The sequence below is a fragment of the Notolepis coatsorum genome, assembly GCF_963971535.1.
Source record: "Notolepis coatsorum genome assembly, chromosome: 13".
Taxonomy (NCBI): domain Eukaryota; kingdom Metazoa; phylum Chordata; class Actinopteri; order Aulopiformes; family Paralepididae; genus Notolepis; species Notolepis coatsorum.
In genome coordinates, this window is record NC_140177.1 from 62,119,335 (window position 1) to 62,145,038 (window position 25,704).

The 25,704-nt window shown below is 43.0% G+C and overlaps 2 protein-coding genes across 2 annotated transcripts in view; one reads left to right on the plus strand and one right to left on the minus strand.

The window, feature by feature from the left end:
* The window catches only part of clcn2a (chloride channel, voltage-sensitive 2a), a gene marked incomplete at both ends in the record, with an annotated part of 204,996 nt that overhangs the window by 128,465 nt on the left and 50,827 nt on the right, over window positions 1-25,704 (minus strand). The window contains one exon of the mRNA XM_084327681.1: window positions 11,968-12,136. Coding sequence (XP_084183807.1) covers window positions 11,968-12,136 — 169 coding nt within the window. The remainder of the gene's footprint in view (window positions 1-11,967; window positions 12,137-25,704) is intronic.
* On the plus strand, window positions 21,497-25,647 carry LOC311238834 (zona pellucida sperm-binding protein 4-like; the record flags this gene model as incomplete). The annotated part of the gene is made up of 7 exons (XM_084327035.1): window positions 21,497-21,746; window positions 21,866-22,053; window positions 22,289-22,386; window positions 22,486-22,643; window positions 22,733-22,925; window positions 23,219-23,366; window positions 25,582-25,647. The coding sequence occupies 7 exons, from the start codon at window positions 21,497-21,499 to the stop codon at window positions 25,645-25,647; spliced, it is 1,101 nt and encodes a 366-aa protein (XP_084183161.1).

Consider the following 25,704-nt stretch of genomic DNA (forward strand, 5'->3'; position numbering starts at 1 on the left):
GTGCGCATCAAACATTCATCAATGTTTGGGAAGAGAGAGAGAGAGACCTGGGCCCATATTTATCATACTTCTAAGAGGAGGCATACTGATCTAGGATCAGTGCTGCTCAGGTCACATCACAGTACACTATGACATGTGAGCCAATCTGGTCTCAGGAGACAGGCAGACAGCACAGCAGGAGACAGCCGTCAGACAGGCAGACAGCACAGCAGGAGACAGCCGTCAGACAGGCAGACAGCACAGCAGGAGACAGGCAGACAGCACAGCAGGAGACAGGCAGACAGCACAGCAGGAGACAGGCAGACAGGCAGACAGCACAGCAGGAGACAGGCAGACAGCACAGCAGGCGGCGCGGTGGATCCAGGTCAGGGGGGCCTGTTGAGTTTCCCAGGGGCATTGAGGCACAACTGTGTGCATGACAGGGCAAGCAGACTGTCAGTTAGGACACCTGCTGGACAGCAGGCTGTCCACACACACATATGCACTTGCTAACAAACACATTCATAAAGACGCACACAAAGGACACACAAACACACACATGCATGCATGCATGTGCACATGAACATGCACATAATTCCACATAAGTTGCACACACATGCGCATGCGTACATAAACATATATAAAGCACACCTTGCCAGGTACCCAGGTGGGGTATCTCCCAGGCCTTTCTGTGTAGAATATGTATGTTCTCCCCGTGCTCGCAAGGGTTTAGCCGCCCAATAAGATATTTCATTAGCGACTCAATGCATGTGTGTGATGCTTTGTGTCGCACATCTCAAGATTCCATATTCCAGAAAATCCATTACCCGCGATAGGAACCCTGTCTACTGTAGCAGCACAATATGGAATCTTGTGTCGCGCATGTGTGTGTTAATCTGCATGACAAATAAAGACTTCTTCACACATGAACACAGATACATACACACATACACCAAACCGCTGTGTACGAACACATACTGTGTACGAACACATACATTCCACAAGTTGTAGAATTCTCTCCATAGCGAGCTTAACACATTGGCCGCCGGACCCGACTAAAGTTGGGTTAACTCGCCGAACGTTGAGCGCCAGGACCCCCAAAAACCAGAGTATACTCTGGTTTTCATCGTTATTTATTTTATTCGATATTTCCATTCATAAACATGCAGGCAGCTGTGTGTTATCACTGGGGATGGGTCTGAGATAGCAAAAGTCCAATACCGCCACCTGCCACCTTGTGGCCGCTATTGCACTCCATTTGAAACGATGTGGCTTGGTGTGTGGGCCGGCCTGCAGGCGGAGTCTAACTAGCTGGGCAAGCCAAGCGCTTATAAGGCATGCATCGACGAGGGTCGGACCCCCCCCGGATCATGTTCAGTGCTGAATTACGTTGGCAACACAATCGACATCAGTACTTGGAATGGTGATCAGATAATTGGAATATTCTTTTCGGGACAGATCCGGGTCAAGGTAAGGACTATATGGTATCAATATTGCGTTGATCTGATAATTCCTTCCCCACGATCGGAGCGTGTGTCTGTAATGTACTGTGTAGCGTATTCCGTTGGTGACGATCGAAGCATAGAAACCCCCCCACCCTTTCATGCATGCATGATGAAACATAATACCGATAATCTAGCGTTGATTTCAGATTGATTGTTGATCCAAGCGAGGAATGGCACGATTCCTAGTGAAATGCACTAAAACGCTGTTTAGCTGCGTTTCCTGGGATTACACAGAATTACTCTAAAACTATACTCATATTAAAATGGGAATGTATGAATGAAAAAATTATCTGTTTCTTGCATCTTGACCGGAAGAAACTCAATGACAATCGACTATATTATTAGATCCATAGCTATAATATATAATATAGCTTTAGGCCTGCAAACACAGCCACGTATGCCCATGTTAAAAGGCGATGGCATTTCAACAGTAAGGTAAACAGCGACCCCTGGCGCTGAATGAAGGGATGTAATAGTGTTTGTCAATTCAAAAATAATTATAAAAAATATATATATAGTCAGTATGAAAATCAAATGTGAATCTGAATAGTGAGATCTTTTCTTTTCTTCTTTATTATTATTTATTTATTTTTTAATCTGTGGATTGTTTGTTTCTTTGTATATGGTATGAATTATTATTTTGTGTAAATTAGGTTGTACGCCGACCATCAAGTAATACTTGTTTAGTTTAGGAATAGGGGGCAGGTAACTATATGATTTATTCTTCTTCCTGCTCCTTTTGCCCATGGTAGAACTGTATTTATGATTTTGTATGAAAACTGTATGATTGTATTGCTTCCATGTGGCAATTAAAACTCTGAATCTGAATCTGAATACATGCATATTATTATATAATATATTATATAAACACTATACACAGTGGATAGAGATTTCTTTTATCAGGTTTTCTATGATACATCTACTTCCTACATGCACATCCAATTCCATTCTGTTATATCTATAATTATCTCTCACAGATCCCCCTCACACATTACCACACACATCTAACATGTGGGCTACTAGAAAGGAAATGTGTGGCTGCCGCCTGGTGGAGATTTGCACTCTACTGAGTGCACCTTTCTGGTTACCACTGTGTTTACTCATCCATAACCTCGTTCCCAGTTTTATCTCCTCCGTGAGATAAAGCCTGGTAAAGAACTACGGCCGAAAGTAATATGTATGGGCTAGAATTTCCGGTGTATGTACTTCCCCTGGAAGCTGCCTCCGAACGGACCAAACTTTTCCCGAATCCTGTTGGCAAACAAACTAGAATGTCCCGTTCATGTAGTAAATTATTCAGGCAAAGCCTTGCAGTGGCTTAAACCAGGAAATATTGTGCACTTCACACGTTTCTATAATTGTTTTGTCGAAACCGGAAAGCCTGTAGCCTGTACTTCCTGTACTTCCGTTTACACACTTTAGGAGGCATAGCTTTACCAGCCTAACTCATCCATGACATGTGAAAATGTCTCCTGTGAGCTTGAAACGCACCAGGAGCATGTGCAGGCACACGTGGGTTTCGTGCGAGAACAGCTTGCGTGGCCGTCCACACCGAGTCCGACTTCAGAGCGGGCGGAAGCGCACGGAGGAAGGCACATTTACATTGGAACAGCTGTAAATGCCTAGTCTATATGCAAAGTCATATCCCGTTTGAAGATTTTTTTAAAGATTTCCAGTTCCAGTGTTCTATTGTCCATTTTGCATGTATAACCCGTTATTATCTCATTAATTAGAATGTTAGAATTAATTTTAGAATGATGAAATCAGTGCGACTGTACTCCTGCAAAAGCATAGTATGGTTTATTTGTATTGGGAAAGATACAGACACATTAGCTGGTTGAACAACATCTATATGTGTGGTAATAATGCAAATATTGAATTCTGTGAATACACTGCGCACGCCTCTGAATCCAACTGAAGCAAAAAAATACGCTTCCTGCGACGCTATTAACATGGGAGCGAAAGTGAAGCATTGATCGCCCGCCCGCCTCACGCCGGCGTCCCGCGTTCGGTGCGTTTCAAGCGTAATGCTTTTTGTTGTGCATGATGAACACTACAGGATGTTTTCTGCACCAGCCATCCACTGCAAAGTCCTACAAACTGATTCTCATCTCATCTCATCTCATTCTGATCATAACTGGTACCATTGTGATATCATACAACCGCAACTGAATGAAAAAACATAATTTTCACGAGATTGAGCCCAGCGTAAATCCATGCATACCTAATTCATGATTCATTCCATAAATCATACCTAATTGGTATCTATCTTCTGGTCTGACTCTGGAGAAGACAGTAAGCGCATTTCCCATAATGTTGCCCTCAAGAGTCAAGCCGAATGTGAATGAATCACACTAGGCGAACACGATGTCTTACAAAATACACTCTAGTGTAGAGCATTGTGCGGGATTGCTTGTTCTCTCTTTCTCTCTCTCACCCTCCTCTCCCTTTCTCTCTTTGCCCCCCCTTCTCTCTCCTTCTCTCTCTCTTTCTCTGTGTTGCCCCCCCCCCCCACCTCTCTCCCTTTCACAGATGTATGGGCGGTGCGCCAAGGCTCTCTCCATCCCCCTGTCTTGATGAGCAGCACGGCCTTTGACTGCATGTGTGTAGGCTGCTGCATGGCTCTCGTGCTGTGGCTCTGGTTGACTACAGAGCAGAGGCACACACTCTTTACTCCCACGCCTGCAGAGTTGACACACCTCTCTCTCACTCACTCACACATGCGTGCGCGCGCACACACACACACACACACACACACACACACGCACACACACACACACAAAGAGAGACTGGAGGAACACACTCCTACTCTCAGTTCTGAGGTGAGGATTGTGAGGTACAGCAGGTAGGAGGATCTACGGCCAGGTTCTCCCAACCTTATATAAAATGTAAAAAGAACATGGACAAATTCTACTAACACTTGATTCTACTAGAGACAGGTCAAACAGTGAGTGCTCATACATGGGCACATGCACTCACACACATCAAATACACACACATGCACGTGCACATACACACGCACACACACACACACACACACACACAAACACACACAAACACACACAGCACAGCCCACAAATCACAGCGGTTTATAATCTGAAAACGATCATTCCAAATGGCTTCCACTGCAGCCTGCCAGACTGGCTGGTCTGATATACTGTGGCTATCACCTAAGGTGCGATCTATAAAGGCTTTAACCAGATCACTGGCCACAAGGGCAAAGAGACAAAGACAGAGGGATCCTGGAAAGCATTCACTCTGGCTCGCTGAAGTGTGCACGTATAAATACACACACATAAGCTATGCATACGCACACACAAACACACACATACACACACACACACGTACAGTCACAGGCTGTCTCTCCATCACTTTCATCACACACATCCACCCACACAACCGAGCAGAAGCACGCACGCACGCACGCACACACACACACACAGTCTCTCCATCACTCTCGAGTTCGATATCAGTATAAAGTGGAAGTCTTTTCTGGTACCACTCCCCCATCTGCAGTGATCTGTAAAGGCTAAAGAGAAATGTGACAGTTTAGATCAGTGTACTACAGTGTCTACCACGCACGCACGCGCGCGCACGCACACACGCACACACACACACACACACACACACACACACACACACACACACACACACACACACACACACACACACACACACACACACACACACACACACACACACACACACACACACACACACACACACACACACGCACGCACACACACACACACACAAATGGGCCCATTAGCAGCCAGCAGAGGGGGCTCTCTTGACATTGAGAGGAGCGGTCCTCTCATTTAGAGGTCACAGATCTGTTCATATCCTCTCATACTCCCTCCAATCAGGTAGCAAATCTAGTGTTATTTAAGAAAGCAGTGTTTTCACATAAAGTTTGACGCGTGCTGGTTCACTCTGCCGTTCTCACGTTCCTCCACTAAACTGTTCTGTTCATGACCGCAACTCTTCTGTCAAATTACAATTGACCTATCAAACTCTGCCCTCTTTTCTTGATCCTCCAATCACAAATTTAGTTCGGAAAGCACTTTAAAGTCCCAATCCGTGATTCATTACGGCATCCACATAGACTTACATTCACATAATGTTCTCATTAAACAAGTATGACTCGTAGATCAGAGATTTATCATCCTTTCTCATCATAACTCAAGTCTACAATACAACTCTGCTTGATTCCAACATTTACAAACAATTCAGGTCGAACAAACCTTTTACAGCCTCGATAATCATGTAAACTCCTAATTAGCTGTCACATATCGCCAGTCCTTAACAACACAACAACGCTCAAATCTCTTGGCACGTTTCGCAAACCAATAATAGCATAATGCCACAGCTCATTGGCCACCATTGTCATTAATGATAATCACCTCCGATTTGATTACACCTGTTGTTAGCAAAAAAGATGTCTCAAGTTTCAAGTTTCAAGTTTCTTTAATAGTTGTCATACAGAAGTACAGAATACTTTTATACAAAATGCTTCTTACTGTTTCGCTCCAGAGACTGTGTTAGACAAGATAGTATGAAATAAAATAGTATAGCATGTAAAATAGAAGTAAAAATAGAGGTCACAGTGTTCAGTATAGACATATGTACAATGTTCGATGCAGAATAGAAGTAACTGAGTTACCATACAATATACAATATACTATGCAATGTACTAATATACAATACTATATAGTGCAGAGCAGAAATGGGATGAGGTACAATTTAGGTACAATTTACAGTAAGGTGTGCGAGTTGTAGTGCAAATCCTTTACCAATAAATATAAAGTGTAAAGTGTGTTTAGGTGTTCTAAAGTGTGTAAAGTGGGTGCTGCAGTGAGTTGCCCGTTTAAAGTGAGTGTGTGCGTGTGGATGTGTGTGCTGTGTGCATTTGATGGTTGCTGCATAGTGTTTATTGTTCGTTGAGCAGCCTGATGGCCTGGGGATAGAAGCTCCTTCTGAGTCTTTCTGTGCTCGCCTTAAGACTCCGGTATCGCTTGCCTGACCGCAGCAGTTCAAAGAGGCAGTTGTTCGGGTGGCTGGAGTCCTTGATGATTCTCTTAGGCTTCCCCCTGCACCGCTTGTTGTAAATGTTCTGGAGGGTGGGAAGCCCCCCTCCAATTGTGCGTTCGGCTGAACGTGTCACTCTTTGTAGTCTGCTACGGTCTTGTGCAGTGCTATTCCCAAACCAGGAGGTGATGTTGCCAGTCAGGATGCTCTCGATTGTACATGAGTAGAAGTTCCTAAGGATCTTCTGACTGACTTGGAACTTCCTTAGGCGCCTGAGGAAGTAGAGGCGTTGTCGTGCCTTCTTCACAACACTGTCAATGTGTGTGGTCCATGTCAAGTCCTCGGATATGTGGGCTCCGAGGTACTTGAAACTGTTCACTCTCTCAACCGGTGCCCCGTCGATGCTGAGGGGGCTGTAGTCCTTGACCCCCGACCTCCTGAAGTCCACAATCATCTCTTTTGTTTTGCTGACGTTCAGGGAGAGGCAGTTCTCCTGACACCACTGTGACAGATTCTCTACCTCTTCCAGGTAGGCCCTCTCGTCGTTGGCAGAGATCAGGCCCACCACTACTGTGTCATCAGCAAATTTGATGATTGTGTTGTTGTTCCGCTGTGCCACGCAGTCATGTGTGTACAGGGAGTAGAGGAGGGGGCTCAGAACACAGCCCTGGGGGGCCCCTATGTTGAGCGTGATGGATGAGGAGGTGCAGTTGCCTGCTCTTACCACCTGGGGTCTGCCCGTCAGGAAGTCCAAGACCCACTGGCAGAGGTCATAGTTCAAGCCCAGGTCCCTGAGCTTGGCTATGAGTTTGGAGGGGACTATGGTATTGAATGCTGAGCTGTAGTCAATGAACAGCATTCTCACATAGTTCCCCTGCCTCTTGTCCAGGTGTGATGCTGCTGTGTGCAGCACATGGGCTATGGCATCCTCCGTGGATCTGTTAGGGCGGTATGCAAATTGCAGGGGGTCCAGGTTGATGGGGAGGGAGGAACAGATGTAGCCCTTCACTAGCTTCTCAAAGCACTTCATGGCTATGGAGGTGAGGGCTACAGGGCGGTAGTCGTTGAGGCAAGCGGGCGTAGGTTTTTTGGGTACAGGGATGATGGTGGACTTCTTCAGACAGGTGGGGATGACAGCCTGTTCTAAGGACAGGTTAAAGATGTCAGTGAATACCGGGGCCAGTTGGTCGGCACAGACTTTTAGGACGTGGCCGGGGATGCCGTCCGGTCCTGCTGCCTTCCTGATATTCACTTTTTTAAAGGTCCGCCTCACCTCATGCTCTGTTACCCTGAACACTGAGTCTCCATCAGCAGACCCCCCCCCCCCCCATTGCCGTGGCTTGTAGGCTGGTGTTGTTATTCACAGCATCAAACCTCGCATAGAAGGTATTGAGATCATTTGCTAAGGAGATGAACACTGTGAATAAATCATGAGGTAATGATTGTCGTGGGGCGAAAGCATTTCAGTAGAGGATATCATACTGAAATTAAAGGAATAATTTACCTTTGATCAACCATTAGCTGGGAGCCATAAACATGTGGTGGTATGAGTCTTCATTGATGAGGCTAACTGTATTTCCTGAAATAGCTTGTAGGCCGGCCCATGTTAAAATCTGGAACAAAACACGTAATTTTGGTGTATTTTGATCATAGCTTCAAGCTTGACTACAATGGGTAGGAGAGGGTAAGATACACACACACACACACACACACACAGAAGAGAGAGTGAAAAGTAATTCCACATGGCATGTGTGACGGATCATACTGGGTCTGCGTTGTGTTTTGATGTTAAATGAGAATGTCCCGAGGGGGAGTCGAACAGGGGGCTCCCGCATCCGCGGGCGACGACACAGGCCGCTGCACTAAGAAGTGAATTCACTCCTAACTACCGTACCTATGCGTCTGTTAACCCTGTTATGGGGAAGTGAGTTTAATTTACCAGCCCGCACTGCCACAGTCACTTGTCAACACACCTGTTTCCGTGACTGTAGACATACCCACGGGCTTCCCCGTTACACGCACCTCCCTAAACTCACGCCCCTCAGGACATCCGGGTCACTGGGCACCACTGTGACGGATCATACTGGGTCTGCGTTGTGTTTTGATGTTAAATGAGAATGTCCCGAGGGGGAGTCGAACAGGGGGCTCCCGCATCCGCGGGCGACGACACAGGCCGCTGCACTAAGAAGTGAATTCACTCCTAACTACCGTACCTATGCGTCTGTTAACCCTGTTATGGGGAAGTGAGTTTAATTTACCAGCCCGCACTGCCACAGTCACTTGTCAACACACCTGTTTCCGTGACTGTGGACATACCCACGGGCTTCCCCGTTACACATGCTCAAAAAATCTGAATTTAAGGATTTTTGGAAGATCAAATCTTATTTTGAAGAAAATAAGTATATGTGCCCAGACTGCTGTAAGCTTCTAGTAGGCTAATACTAACACACTGAATAAAGCAAGGTATGTACTGTATATAACTATATATTTACATATTTTTTATTAAACTGTCTTGTTTACACAAGATACAAATCCAAATATACTGTATGTTTAAATAAATTTAGACTAATTTGTTGTTTAAGTTAATTAATTCAATCAAAATAGTAGCCTATGGAATTCTAACATAATTTAGATCTGAAAGTAAAAAAAATAGAACGATAGCCTATATTTCAATTAGACTGCCTCATTGATCACCATGATGTTAAAATGTGAATTCTAACTCCTCCTCAGTGCTGAACTTGGTTAACTTGGCCTTACTTTCAACCCTCTGAAACCAACTTATTAGCCATGGATCATCCAACATTAACATCACTGCCTTTTGAAGGCCGCAACAGGTTTTTTAAGCTAGCACAAAGCCACTGATATCATAGGAATCCATTGATAAGAGCATCATACTAGCTTACCGGGAAAGGGGCTAAATATCTCTCCTCCAGTCTGTAGAGCGCCGATATAAGACCACCTAATTTTTCAGCTCCAATTTGCAGCAAAAATATCTTAAATTTGGGACAATAAGGTCTTAAAAACATATCAGTGAAATTATGACAATTTAATATACATTAAAATATATATTAAGACTGATTAACTCTTTCACGGCCAACAACGTTTATATACGTTATTGGGCGCCAACGGTTAACACATTGAGTGCCAACGATGAGATATCTCGTTGTTGGCCGCCATGCGTTGAGTGCCAACAATGAGAAATCTCGTTATTTAATCATTATTTCTTTTATTAGCAATATCCATTCATTTCTCATCAATCCAGCCTCAAATTATCATTGGGACTGTCTCTGAGCTTGAAAAGGACAAATACCGCCCCCTATCATCTCCCGGATGGTATTGCACCCATTGGAATGGACTCAATGGAAATGCATGGCGAAAAAAAACTCCGGATTCCACATTTTACTTATGAGGCATGTAACCTGAGACTATTGCATTCATTGAGGGGACTGGAAGCAGCGTGGATTATGTGTTCCGAGGTTGGATCGTTGGATCAATAAACGCGATCGATATTTGGAATGGCGGTCAGGAATTGGAAGAATCTTTTTGCAGAACATCTGATGTGAGGTAAGGACTTTATTTTACCAGTCTTGGGGTAATCAGATGTTTTTTTCACATATTTCACAACGTGTGTGTGTGTGTGGCTGTGTGTGCGTGTATGATGTTAGCGCTGACCAGGTCATGGATAATCTATTTTTCAGCCCGCTTCTCTAGCGTGCATAAGTACACATATACTCTCGATAATCTAGCGTTTATTTGAAAACTATTCATAAATAGGCAGATAAATGACAACGTGTTTTGTGTATTCCAGTAAATGGCTATTTCCGCGGATTTGTCTGGAATCACTAGAAATCTTCAAAACTATACTCATATTCAAAACGGTATAAAATGGAAATGTACTGATGAAAAAACAATCCGTTTCGTACATGTTGACTGCAAGCAAGTCATTGATAAGCAACGGGCGTATTAGACACATAGCCATAATAAATTATTTTTTTTAATATTGTTTTAGCATTTTTACAGCTTTTACTTGGTCACGCAGGACCGACAGAGGAGAGGGCGAACGGGAGGAGAGGTGGGGAGGACATGCGACAAATAACGTCGGGTGCTGGGATCGAGCCCGGGTCGGCCGCGTAGGTGCGCGAGGCACTATGGTATGCACCACGAGGGCGCCCCGCATAGCCATAATTTAAGATATAGTTTATGCGTTCGCAAATGTGCTCGCCCTCTCATTGACTAAAGCGCTGGTACTCAAGCGATAAATAGCGCACCCCCTGCTGGCAATCAAGTGTTAAGGGGATAGTTTTTGCTTCTTTTCGATTTGAATATTCTATTCAATGTCACGGACCCGTATGTTGCCGTTAAAAGGCATACTGGGACACCGAGGGTGCAGTACCGGCCAGATCCGGCTAGTAGGCAGTATCGAGAGTGCAGTAAACCCTGTTCCAGACCGGGCGTTACGTTTAAACCGCTCCGCGCGCAGTTTTTTAGTACAAGGAAGCCTAGGGCTTCACTCGATCGCATTGAATCGTTTTCAGGACAATCGATGGATGTGTTGTGCTGGATTATGTCGTGGACCAGATGGACATCAGATGGACATCAGATGGACCAGATGGCGATCAAACAATTGGAATATTCTTTTTGGAATACCCCTGACCACAGGTAAGGACTAACGTAAATTTCAGCTTGATCCAACAATGTTTTCATACCGATCCAGCTAATCGGCGTGTGTTATGGTAATAACGAATGCCGTTACTGGCAATCAAAGCATCAGAAACGACCCCCCCTTTTCATGCATTCATGATGAAACATAATACCTATTATATACATTTAATTTGGAAATAGTAGCGTGTCCAGGGCCGAAACGCCAATGCTTTTAGTAGAATTCACGTTGCGCCAGCCTCCCAGGAATTAGCCCGGATCATTCCGAAATTATACTTATATTCACCACGGCATAACACGCAAACGTATTCATGAAAAAATTTATAATTTTTTGCATCTTGGACAGAAGATAGTTACTGTCAAATTACCATAGTATTGTATCCATAGCTATAATATAGAATATATATATAGCTCTACAAACAAGGTGAGGCACAGTGAAAATATGTAATGGAAACCTGGCCTAGCTAGAACAGGATGAGGAAAGGCCTCGGCCCTGAATGAGTTAACAGTTCCTGAGAAAAACATATATTCAAAGACATTCATATAAATATATATATTTTTATTTTATTTCACAGAGTTGTATTTAATATTTCCTGGAATTTGTGACATCATAATGACATCACAGGTTCCAACTCTTTAACTCAATAACAAAAGAGTTTCTGGTATATGTGTGAGAATTATGGGTATAATAAATCAGCTTTAACCTTTTTTTCAGGGGAGTATTCATTTTAAAGGGGAGTTGGACTAAAAACCACTGGTTAAGTGGTCACCTGGGGCGATCATCATCATCACTTACTTTGACACTTGGCACATGGGTCTTTCTCATAGTCCAGCAGGTCTGCGGCGCGACTGCGAATGCTGGCGGTCCTCCGTAGGCCCGCGCCATCCCGCACCCCACCGTCCCGCAAGCGGGCTGCCTCCTCTTTTGCATACACACCCAGATCCTGGGTGTAACGACCATACATCTGTTAATAGAAAGACACAGACAGAGAGGAGGAAAGTGAGAGCAGTGAAAGTGGGAAGTGGGGGAGGAGGGGGGTTGTGTGTTGTTTAGTGCAGTGGTTTTCAACCGGTGTGCCGTGAAGCAAGATCAAGTGTGCTGTGGAATTTTAAGACAACCGATAAATTTTTTATGAGGCTTCGTAAAATGATTTCGAATTACACATTTCAACTCAGCATAAATATTTGTGTCAGCACTCAAAATGCACAACTAGTTGTAAATATTTGTATATATCTAATGTGTCCCCCATTTGGTAACAGGGTGGGGAATAATTATCTATTTTGTGATGCCAGAAAAGACAGATTTCTTACACAGAGGCCACCCTAACTAACTAACTAACTAACTAACAAAAAAGAAGGCAGTTTGCATCAAGAAAAAAAAGAGCAAAAACTGGGAACAAACAGAAAATTATGTTGTGTATCGTTACTCTGACTGTCTGGAGATGTCAATAGCCCTCAACCCAAGTGCCTCATCTGCAGGGGAAAGTTATGCTAGCTAACTTCACTAATGCTAACTAATGCCAACAGTGCTGCAAGGTAAGCTGAAGAGGCTCTTGAAAACCAAACATCCCTTCCACAGATAATGTTAGCTGCACAGCAGAATCAGGTAATTCCCTCACTCACTCACTCACTCAAGTTGTGACTTTAATGAGACAGTTACATCAATAGCGATTTTTCATAAAATTCTGAAATGATACAGCCAGATAATGTATCAGCTAGTATTTTTGTGACTGAAAGATCAATTCTACCCTAAAGCCATGAAAGATTAGGACTCCCTGCATCTGATTGCCCAGTCTATGCTCTCTCTCTCTCTCTCTCTCTCTCTCTCTCTCTCTCTCTCTCTCTCTCTCTCTCTCTCTCTCTCTCTCTCTCTCTGGTGTTTCCCCTACCATTGGTGCGGCACGGTCTACAGAGACGCAGAAAAAAGCTACCAAATCCATTCCGAGACAACTCCGAGACTGACTAGCATCGCACGTAACAAGTCTCAGGGCTAGATCCACAAAGAATGGATTGCACGGTGCTAATTGCACCCTTACTTACAAAAGTCTTTCTCTGGTCTGGTGTATTGAGCCGTACAGTATTGTACGCATTCTGCAATCTGGTAATACAATTTTCATTCAATCAATCACCTTGTTAACCTCTTCCACCCGACGGGACCGGTACCGGTCCCGAAATGACATCTGGTCATAAATCAATATTTTTCAGTTGTATAAAAGTAGCGATTTTTATTTCAAACGTATTCAAGTATAAACATCATAAACATGTCACAACAGCATGTCGAATGTATATTATCATCAATACGTTAGTTTAGCAATAGGTTAAACATTTTATTACCGCACCGCCCCAACTCTGGACTCATTAAAAAAAACTGCTCAAAACCCACCTCTTCAACTTGGCCTGTAACCCCTAATTTCTCACTTTATATGTATTTGCTGTGTCTGTCCACTATGTTTGTTACTTTGTTATTTTTTTCCCCCTATGTAAAGCGACCTTGGGTCTCTTGAAAGGCGCTATATAAAATGAAGCTATTATTATTATTATTATTATTATTATTATTAGATAGATTTTACTTTTCGATTTGGTCAAGTCTATTTCTTTGCAGACATTTTGTAGCAGACTTCCACAGGTCTGGTTCTGCGTTGGAATTTTGGTAAACTACACTTCCTGTAAGGTTCTATTATATGGGGTTCAGTGTTCAGAGTTCTGTATGAATTATTTCAATAACTGTTATTATTCAGGATAATAAGCCACAAAAGGTAACGTTTTTGACAAATATTGAAAGGCAGTTAGTTTCTCTTCCCTATTGTTAACATGTAGGAACAATTAGATCTGAAATTAGTTTCAAAACGGTTGCACTGTGGGGAAAATAAAAAAGTACAGTAGATTACAGTAGATTTCATTATCTGTTCTTATGCACGCCTGGTGATACTAAATCCAAATAGAACTCGGGCATTTGAAAGATAATATATGTATATATATATATAAATGTGCGAATTGGCTATAATAAGGTAATTTATAAGCCTCCTATTCTATTTTCGCCGTCGACTAAAGACTCACTTCTTCAACCATTATCTGAAATGATAAAAAAAATTAAAAATAAAATCTAACCCCGACTAACCTTAATGTCATGCACTTGTCCTAATAAACTAACCTACACTGTAACATGCAACACTTTGATGAACATTGTTACTCAGCTGATAGAGTTATACCCTTCTTGCTGTCTTGTCGCACAGAACTTGTAAGTCGCTTTGGATAAAAGCGTCAGCTAAATTTAACTAAATGTATATTCTATAATAATATTTCAAATTGTATTGGTCCGGATGGGAGAATTCAGTACTGTATCTACAGAACCTTCTGTTTAATCATCTTCGCTTTATTAATTTCCTTAGATTTTTGTACACATACATTTGTACACGTGATCTCAAGAAGGTACTGAACGAGATCAGTGGCAGTTTTAGCTAGTATTAGCTAGGGGTGTAACAGGGAAGAAGTACAAAACAAAAAATTCAATGTCCTATATGTATTGTTCAGGGTGTAGCAACGTTAAACTTTTTCATTCACATATTCATACTAAAATATGGTCTAAAGTATAAGTATGTTTTTATCGTTTTCTGCAGCTTTCTCCAGAACGTGATTTATAGCCCTAAATGCATTATATTGATGATCAAATACAGTTTGGTAGGAATCTGTGCGAGATAAAAAATGTCAACTGGATGTGCTTCTAGGAGTTACTACATATCATCTGATGATGACCGGATGGGCGGGGGATCGTTTATAATTCCGTGGGCAGCGTTAGATGATTCATCCAGAGTGGGTCATATGTTCATCATAGCAGTTTATATGGAACACGTTAGAATATAACGCTGAATCTTACCGTGGCTTCCTCGCGCCGCTGGCAGATGAGCGTGGAACAGAATTTTTTTCTATTATGGGATGGAGAAATGCCCGATCCATTTCCAGGTTGTATAATAGTATATACGTCCAAATCATGTTGTTTTTTCGAGTTATTTACACCGATCGATGTTCACTGTGTCAAGACGGAGTCTCTCTAACGATAGCGAGTGCCCGGACCACATATGGATGAGCACTACCGGTTCAAAGGGTCATTTCCGGTTGGCGATCTGCCGATCGGCCACCAGATGGCGCTCTTGAACCGCTAGAGAGTTGAGTGGAGCTTTGCAGTGTGTCTCAGGGCTCCGGAGGGGAAATATGATTTCGATCACAGATTTTTGAAATATTGACATCAAAGACGAGTTACGGCGTCTTCGGCAGAATGAGCATGGCTAGGAATTACGTCTTAACTCGTCATCGGCGATCATAGTGTTAAACAATATAAAACGAATTGGCCATAATTTACTGAGCAAACTAAGGCTTACTGCTGTAACCTACTAATAACACTTAAAGTAAATCTGAAGATTATTATATAGCAGATGCCTTGGATAAGTCGTGGACAACTGTAGCATGTGCTTGTTTATACAGAGCTGGTATGACTTGCTGGCTGAAATACAGACGAGAGGGAACTAGGTAGCGGGGCTCTATTACTCTCTATGCTCTATGTGCTTAAACCCTGTGTTCTCGACAACGGAGTATGGTCGCAGATCTGCTGCTATAAAAACACCTATGGCGTTTGTTATTGCTTTGGCCCGGTCTGAATTAATAGCTTGAATGCCACGGGGAGCTGGGTTTGCACTAGGGTCTGTTTCTTCCTTGTACCAGTGATATTCACATTCGGGTGATGCCGTTTCAAATGCGTGATAAAGTTTGCAATAAAGTTGAACAATGCCTGCACGTAGCCCCTTTCGTAACTGTGATGCAAGGCTTGCATCACAAGTGTGCATCACAGTCACGAAAGGGGCTAGCCGGCACGTAGCTTTAGTGCGATCCATCCCTATTTCGAAATGCCGACTGAGGTATGGACCGATCATAACTCACGTGATCCAAACGTGGCGTAATGTACAGAAGTCGTGTGGGGTTAAATGCCCATGGCACCGGGACTCTCCAATTTTTAATAATCAGCAACTACTTGTTGGGCACAAGCCGGTTAGTATTCCTCAATGGCAAAGGAGGGGAGTTCATACTCTGGAGGATATTTATGATAAGAACGGCCTTCGGGCGTTTCAGGACTTAAGAGAATTTTATGATCTTCCCGGCGAGTCCTTCTTTCTTTACCTTCAACTAAGGTCAGCGCTGAGGGCGCATGGCGTGCCGTGGGCTCAAGCTTTGCAACCACACCCCTTCCTCAGGCTCATAGTGGACAGGACGACCTCCAGAGGGTTTGTCTCAGACTTTTATACGCTCTTAATTCAATCCACGTATAAAAATTTGTCATTGGATACAATCTGGCGTGTGGATATCCCGGAGTTGGACCCCGAGTTTGACTGGGATGATGTTTGGGCAAATGTGGCATTGTCTTCCCGCAACCCCAATCACCAGCAAATTCATTTAAATTATATTCATAGGACCTATCTTACACCTAGGAAGCTATTTGCTATGGGACTGGTAACCGACTCTCGGTGCACTTTGTGCTCTCAAAGGGCCGCTGGCACTTATATGCATATGTATTGGGATTGCCCACCAGTGGCCCGCTTCTGGAGGTCAATAACGGACAAACTTTCAGATTTGTGTAGCTTAACTATCCCATTCACAGCTGTTACGCTACTCCTGAACGATATAACGACACTACCCGCGTCCGTACAACTAAAAAGGGTTGTCCTAGCGGGCGTCACAGCAGCGAAGAAGCTAATAGCATTGAGATGGAAGGAGCCTGAGAAGCTCACAGTGATTAACTGGTCCCTAACACTGTTGGATGTGATTTATCTTGAGATATCCACGGCGCGGGTGATTGGGGTGGGGCAGGCTGGTATTGACCTGTGGTTTGCAGCAGCTGAGAAGGTCAGGACCGCCGTGTGCGGCTGAGCGGGGTTGAGGTGCTTGTTCGGGGGAGTCCGGCGGTCTCGTGGGAGGGGGAGGAGGAAATGTCTTGTCTGTCTTGTCTTTTGTCTTGTCCTTCTTAACTTTAACTGGGGGAATTTTATTGGGGGGGAGCTATTTTGCTATTTTGCTATTTCTTCACTGTTTGGGTACTTTTGCACGGTTCCTGTGAGTCTATGGAACACTCTGTAGGTTTTTGTTTTTCGAAAAGGTTCATTGTTTTGTATTTCTGGTCGGGTACTCAGGGGCAGCGTTTTTCTACCTCAGGATCTTAAGCCGTTTTGAGGCTGGGCTCCAACCACTGTGTGACCTGGTGACAATTGCCACATTGTTATGCAGCTGGAATCTCTGACATCACTGATATGCACGTTTTGAGATGACTCAGTTTGGTGAGGGTGAGGGTTGTGAGGGGAATTGGAAGAGTGCGCCAATATGAGAATTAGAGACATAAGTCTTATTGATATAGAGCCACACGGCCGGGAAACGGTACTGAATACTGGGAAAGGCCAATTGTAAGATAGTACCCCCTTAAAATTTAAAATGTTGTACTCTGTTTTTATAAATGGTTATTTCTTTTATTATTATTGTTCTGTTATCTCCCTGTGAAGTTCTGTGTATTGTTATTATGGTTATTGTATTGTGTTGTCTTGTTTTCATGTTAAGTAATAATAAAAAAAATTGATAAAAAAAAAAAGCTTTAGTGCGATCCACCCGTCTTTGTCCATTACTGTCGTTAACTGGGAATCCGAAATTATCCCAAACGGGAGACTTGAATGTTGTGGGAGCATCTTCTAGCTCTGGCTTGTCAGTTAGTATTGCACTCGACATACTAAGGCTAATATGCTATATATATAACAACATCCGGTTAGTTGTGCACGTTATATTTGGGACGGGGGGATTTAAGTTCCGCAAAAAAAGGTTCCGTACCGTTGCAATCGTTCGGTGCACAGCGCGTACTGTACCGGAGGACCACATTGAGACGGTACAGTACGTATTCGCGTACCGTTACCCCCCTAGTATTAGCATGGTGTTATTCACTGTCAAAGATGCAAAGAAAAATCATAATTCATATTCTCCTTTGTTTCATCACAATTTAAGCAAGCCTAGTAATAGACACAATATTTCTGACACTGAATACATTCCCTGAGGTCCATAGATGTCCCTAGATACCAAGAATATGCAAATGAACCTTGTAGAAGTGGAGCAATATTCCATTTACCTAGGTATATATTTTAGGCGGATTTTCAGAAAATATTCCACGGGTGGAAGAGGTTAATATTTATTTACCTAATTTATGTGTAATCGTTTAATTTCAGCTCAGTGTAGAGAAATGCACCGATACTAACAACCGCCTTACTGTGCGTGTCTATGACGACACTGTTGACACCACGTATCCGTGACACACGCGCCGCGAAAACACTTGTAGTTTTGGGGGCCTACCACCCCCCCTGAAAAAAATCCTAGGGGAAACACTACTCTCTCTCTCTCTCTCTCTCTCTCTCTCTCTCTCTATCTCTATATCTCTCTCTTATTACAGGCATTGGTGATATGAACATGCTATTTGTTGCAGATAAGAGATCATTACATCAGATGTACATTACTACCACATACAGTACAAGTGCTTCTGACATTGCACTGTTCTCTCTATGTTTCAACAAGGCATAGTTTGTTGTGACTGTAAATTGGTGTGCCTTGAGATTCCGGTTTGACTTTTGGTGTGGCTTGGTGTATAGTTTTTGATTGATTGAAAACTTTATTAACAGATTGCAGAATGGGTACAATACGGTATGTCTCAATAGTAATAATAATAGTACTAATAGTACATAGTATACACTATACAGTATAGTACATAGTGTTGGATTCTGGGTGTGGTCAGCCTGTAATCAACTCGTCACCTGTGGTTCCGTGAAGTCTCTGCGTTGTGTTGTTTATACTCTTACTCATCATACTGGCTGTCACACGCTAGCTCACCCCCATTGGTACATCCGTAAGCAGAAGAATCAACACTGGAAACGTGATACCTTTCCTTGAAACTTTATGTTTATTCCATAAACATATCCTCAAGATGGAAACAGTTCTGAAAGTCTTTGAAAAGTCTATTAAATTCATTATTCTACCTATCTCTCCTGTTATCAGCCCGATGGTTGTTGCGGCCCAGTGGTTAGCCAAAAGCCTTCCCTGTTAGCCGAAGCTAGCTATCTCGTGGCTCCGGAGGTATTCTCCCCTCCCCCCCAGCCCTCGTTCAGAGGGCTGGAGCTACAGCTGCTGTTCCGAAACGCTTGTCTGCTTGTCTGAGTCAAACCGGAAGAACTCACAACTATAAAGTATATTCCTTAGCAATGGCTGCTAGCCCATAGCAACCCCACCCTATCTCATCATTATTGCAACGGCTTCTCCCCTCCCTAGCCAACCAGCTATCTTTGTTTATGGTAAAGCACCTCGGCCGATGACCTCAGTGCTGCTGGCTGCTATCGCTCCCACAGACCCTGTGTCTGTCTTACAATTTCAAAGTTCAACACACAATACAATGTTTAAACTAATATCTCTATAGATATGTACTTTACCTACATGTCATAACCATTTAGACCTACAATCAACGCCTGCTAATAATGCATTATATATCCTGTATATACACACAAATGTGTTTCCCCGGTTTTAATGGGATAACACACACACAGAGGAGATGTATGTCTCAGCGTTTACAGTTTAACACGGTTAAACTGATATCTATAGGTTGTTATAACCACATTAACCAGACATGAAAACCATTGATTTCATCAATAGTATATAGTATACAGTAGTAATAGTAATAGTACAATGCGCCAGAGTAGGGCTGGGCGATATAACGATAATGATAATTATCGCAATATATTTGAATAATCGATATCGAAAAGAAAAAATATCGGGGGGAAAAATATCGATTTTTTTTTGTGACCTGCAACAGGGCAGTTTTAAACCCAGAGACAGTGGACAGACTTGTCTTTCTTGCCTTAAAGTAATGGCTTTGCTTGTCCAAATGACAATACTGACCAAATTGAGATTTATTTTTCTCTTGTCCATTTATTTTGTTTGCTTTCTAATTTAAAATACAGTTTGAAACCGTCTGTACACAGTAGGCTATGTGTGCTAGCAGAGCTAGACTCCAGTCACGAGTCACGGTGCACATGTGCGGTGGTTTGTCCACCAAAAAAGCGCCAAAAGATAGGAAAGAAACTAGCAGAGCCAGAACTGTTCAACTCCCCTGGAGCCACAGCCAGCAGAGAAGCCTGTTTACTTTCGCTTTCAAACCAGCTGCAGCCTGAGAACTGGAATGTGTGAGGGGATGTAACACTAAAGATGGCGGCAACGACAAAGAATTGCTGCAAAAGAAACATACATCTGTTGTTTAAAAATAATAATAATAATTATTATTATACTTATAACAATATAGATAATTATCGATATTGAGTGATATGATATTGTTATCGATATCGTTATCGCGATATCATTTTTGGCCATATCGCCCAGCCCTACGCCAGAGTCCATGCAGTGTTTAGTAATTGAGAAGCAGACAGATCTCAAGTTCTCCAGCCATTAGTTCTCCAACTATTGGCAGCAGTTCATGCCCATAGGGGGGTGGTATGTCTATGGCTGAATGTGCTCCTCATCTTGACTAGCTCCTCATAGAAGGGGTGGGAGGGATTTTCCAGTATAGTGTCCAGCTTTGTCCAGGTAGGTAAACACTTCCAAATAAGGGCATGTGACAGAGGCTCAAACCTCTGTTTCTCTTGCAGAGTAAATAGAGAGGTAGAATGTTTCATCACTGAGGCTTTGAGGCAATAATCCTGTAATGACTTAATTTCTCTGGCAAATGTGCAGTGACAGGGACATTTACCAACACTCTCTCTCTCTCTCTCACACACACTCACATCTACATAGCCTTCACATATTCCACATAAGACACACACACACACACACACACACACACACACACACACTCACATCTACATAACCTTCACATATTCCACATAACACACACATACACATACTCACATCTACATAGCCTTCACATATTCTACATACTGTAATACACACACACACACACACTCACATCCACATAGCCTTCACATATTCCACATATCTGTAAAAATGATTCCACATTAAGCAAATGAAGAAATGAGCTCTACATGCCATCCTTGTGACTGCCTCTTAACGATGAGAGGTGGAGCTCTGAGCAAACACACATTCAGTCAAGTATATAACACGTGCAAGGGAATCTTGATTTACAGCTCATCTGGCGTGTGGCTATCAGCAACAGCAGAATGGGGCTATTGAGTCGCATGTTTGGCATTGTGGTGGTTGCCCTGTTGGCTGATGGTGTTACTGCCCAGCATTCATGGATGACTCAATCGCAGATGCCTATACCAATACCTATATCAGGACCTATACCGAGACCCCAAACATATCAGACTCCTCAGCTGCATTATACACCTAAGCAACCGTCTCAGCAACAGCCAACGATACCCGTGGCAGAAGATCCATTTGAGAGATGCCAGGTAGAGGGCCATGTGAAGGTGCAGTGTGGACCTGAAGACATCACCGCTGAGCAGTGTGAGACCATCGACTGTTGTTTTGATGGGCACCAGTGCTACTACGGCAAAGCAGGTATCCGATGCTTCAGTAACTCCCACATAACAACAGTAACAAATTCCAAATATTGTGTAGTTGTAAATCTTTTACCACGTTATTGGGAGTGATAATTGTAACTTTTTTTTCATCTTCAGTGACTGTACAGTGTACCAGAGAAGGCGAGTTTGTGGTGGTGGTGGCCAGGGACACCACTCTGCCCCACATAGATTTGAACTCAGTCAGCCTGCTGGAAACTAATGATGTCTCCTGTCGCCCCATTGGCACCAGCTCTGCTTTCGCCATCTTTCGGTTCCCAGTCACTGCATGTGGCACCACAGTGACGGTGGGTTGAAGGTTGCTTCAGACTTCATAGTACTCCATTATATCATTGCAAACATCTTGGTAGGCAAATAGTGGTTGTAATCAACCAAAAGGGGGATTATAATTAAATGACAACCATAGTCAATGGGCTGTGTTCCATTTTGGTAGGATGTGTCATGAGAAGACCAGTCTTGGTCTAGATGACATTGGTGCACGATGCATTTCTGTAACTCTCTGCCAAATCTTCTCCTTTCCAGGAAGAAGGGGGTTATGTGGTCTATGAGAACGTCATGTCCTCTTCATATGAAGTTGAAATTGGCCCCAGAGGCTCAATCACCAGGGACAGCTATTTTGAGTGGGTTCAATCATTTAAATTATTTGAGTCCCAGATTTCTTGTATAAAACTGATTTCTTAAAATAGCTTTCTAATACTTTGTTCCTTCTCTCTCATTAGGCTGTTGTTCCAGTGTAGGTACTTTGGCATATCAGTGGAGGCTCTGGTTATGGAAGTGTACCCTCGTGCTCCTCCTGAACCAATCGCTGCTGAAGGACCTCTCAGGGCGGAGCTTAGACTGGCCAACGGAAGGTGCTACACCAAGGCATGCATTGAGGGTGAGCTAGACATTAGCCCAATCATTACTGATTACTGAGTCCTACTCCATTTCTATCACAACTTAACTCTCCCCTCTTTTTAACTGCAGAGGAAGTGAAGTACAGCTCGTACTACACCCCAGCAGACTATCCCATCACCAAGGCCCTGAGGCACCCGGTGTACGTCGAGGTTCGTATCCTGGAAAGGACGGATCCAAACATCGTCTTGACTCTGGAGCACTGCTGGGCCACCTCCACCCCTGACCCTGACAGCCTGCCCCAATGGGCCCTGCTGGTTGATGGGTAAATGACTAAACAACCCATGACTTGATGCCCTGGATCAGTTTCACAACTTGGTATTTTTTAGGAACAGCTTGGCATTGAAAGGATACTTAATTTTTTTTATTTCCCATTTTCTTTACTAGATACTGGAGGAAAATCTCCAAAAAGGACACATAATTATATACTGAAATGTATAAGTGTCTGAAGAGAAATAGCAACTGTTAAGTAGACTACAAGATTGCTAACTAGGGCAAGCATTTGAAGTGTATTGTATTTAGATGAAGCTTTTATTTATTAAAACATTTTCTCCACAGGTGTCCTTACACCGATGACCGTTACCAGATCACAATGGTCCCTGTGGATGGCTACTCTGGGCTTCAATACCCAACCCACTACAAACGCTTCATCATGAAGATGTTTACCTTTGTGGATAATGAAACGTATGCTCCGAAGAGGAACACGGTATGGTGGCTTCAAGCTTCTCAAATGACTACATTTCTCAGTCTTTGCTCTAATTAAATCATGCTAAGAGGAATGGCTCACGTTCCTTGACGGCTCTAACATTCTGCAACCCCCCCCCCCCCCCCCTCAGATGTACATCCACTGTTCTACAGCAGTGTGCCTTCCTGCCAGCACAGGGTCCTGTAATCGGCCATGCCATAGGCGGAAACGTGAGTAGTGGCACTCTGGTTCCATCTTAATTGTTAAATCCATATTTTAAGTGTGAATCAAACTGTGTCTCCAGTAGACATTAGGGCTGGGACGTATGTCACCTTTCTTAAGGTATCCTGGTATAGTTCCACAAGGGTAAGATTTGACATCAATCAATGAATCCACTAAATCATTTTAACCCTTGTGGCTTCCTAAGGATCTTGAAGGATTTTGACAAAAATGGGCCTTGGATCAAAGCCATATAACTTTAACTGTTTACTATTTAAAAAAAGCATTCCCCCATGATTAACAGTAATAGCCTAATCTCAATATATCTGTAACAAATTACATATATTTCAGAATTGTAACCACTTAAATTTGTGTTTGTTTGATACCACGTCCGTTTTTATTGAAAAAAAACGGATAGTCATATTTATCATATTTCTATACATTTCTGATACCACATTACAGCGTATGTAAACTCGACGAAATACCTCTGAATAAGAATCTGCCATTAGAAAAAAGAAAGGTTGACTAATTCGGTCAGAAATAGCGGAGACGCTAAACGTTAGTAGGCGCTTATTATTACTAGAATATTCTGCGGGCGAGCATTAGTCAATCTCCCGGTAGAATTCTGAACACTGGTCGCTGGTCGGCTGACTACCAGAGCTCTTCCGTGAATTGCACTTCCTCATAGAAGCGACGCGGGCCGGGGGGGCTCGTATTTCAGCGAGCTATACGCTATAGACCAGGGGGAGTGGAGCAGAGGTGGTTGTTATGGTGCACTTGTGTTGAAAGCTCGCTCGCACCCCCCCCCCCCCCCCCCCCCCCCCACTCACCGGAGCATAATGGTGCACTTTCAGCCACTTTGGCCGGCATGAGCACCGCCCCACTTCTCCCTAGTTGCTGGCAAAGTGAGCTGTAGAGGAATTGCGCCACCTTGTGTTTTACATCGGTAACAGCACATTTTAAAATTACACTGAGCCCTGACGTTGTGTATTATGCATTGCATTTGGTAATTCTATCTAGAATTTAACGAATGAGAGCAGATTAAAAATGCCTTTTAACATGGGAGCAGTGCAGAGGAAAAGTGACACCAGGTCCACCATTGGTTCTAACCACTATAACTTTTGTTTTAGAGTGTTTCAAATCATAAGCCTTTGACATAATGAACATATATGTAAAATGAAGATATTTTCCCAATTTCATGAAATAATAATAAACACAGACACCGCTGTGCTCACACACACACACAAGAAAGTAGTTTTCATGACCAGGAAGCCACAAGGTTGACAACCACAGTATTTTGCTGTGCAAAAAGACATCAAATGGATGTGCAATTTGTATTGGAATAAGTACACATGTCAAAGAAATGGTAATGTTGGTCAGGCCTAGCAGACATTTATATAACTGACTTAAAGGGGAACTATTTTACTATTTATTTCACTATTTGGGCACTTTTACACAATTCCTGTGAGTCTATGGAACACCTCTGTACGTTTTTTTTATTTTTTTTTATCATTGTTTTGTATTTCGAATCAAGTACTCAAAAACAGCATTTTTCGACCTCAAGACATAAGCCGCTTTGAGGCTGGGCTCCAACCACTGTGTGCCCTGGTGCCAACTGCCACATTATTATGCAGCTGAGAAATCGCTGACATCACAGATATGCACATTTTCAGATGACTCAGTTCAGTGAGGGTGAATATTGTGAGGAGAATTGGAAGAATGCGCCAATATGAGAATTAGAGACATAGATCCATCATCCTATTAATATAAGTCCACATAGCTAGGAAACAATGCTAAACACTGAAAAAGGCCATTTATAAGATAGTTCTCCTTTAAAAATAACTTTATTGTCTTATCGTTGTCTCACTGTTCTGTCCTTTATTATAATTTATTATTATTATTCTTATTTGTGAAAAAGATTAGCACTGAAATGTCATATCACGTTCCATTTGTGTTTACAATATGGTGAATAAAGTAAACTGAATCTGAATCTGACTTGTCACTTTCTTATCTCCAGGAAGAGCTGCATTTGCGATACACATTGCCCCAGGACAGAGGGCTGTGGTCTCCAGTGAAGAGGTGATCCTCACCGGTCCTCAAAGGCCTTTCTTCCCCAAGCGCAGTGGAAGGACCAAATCAA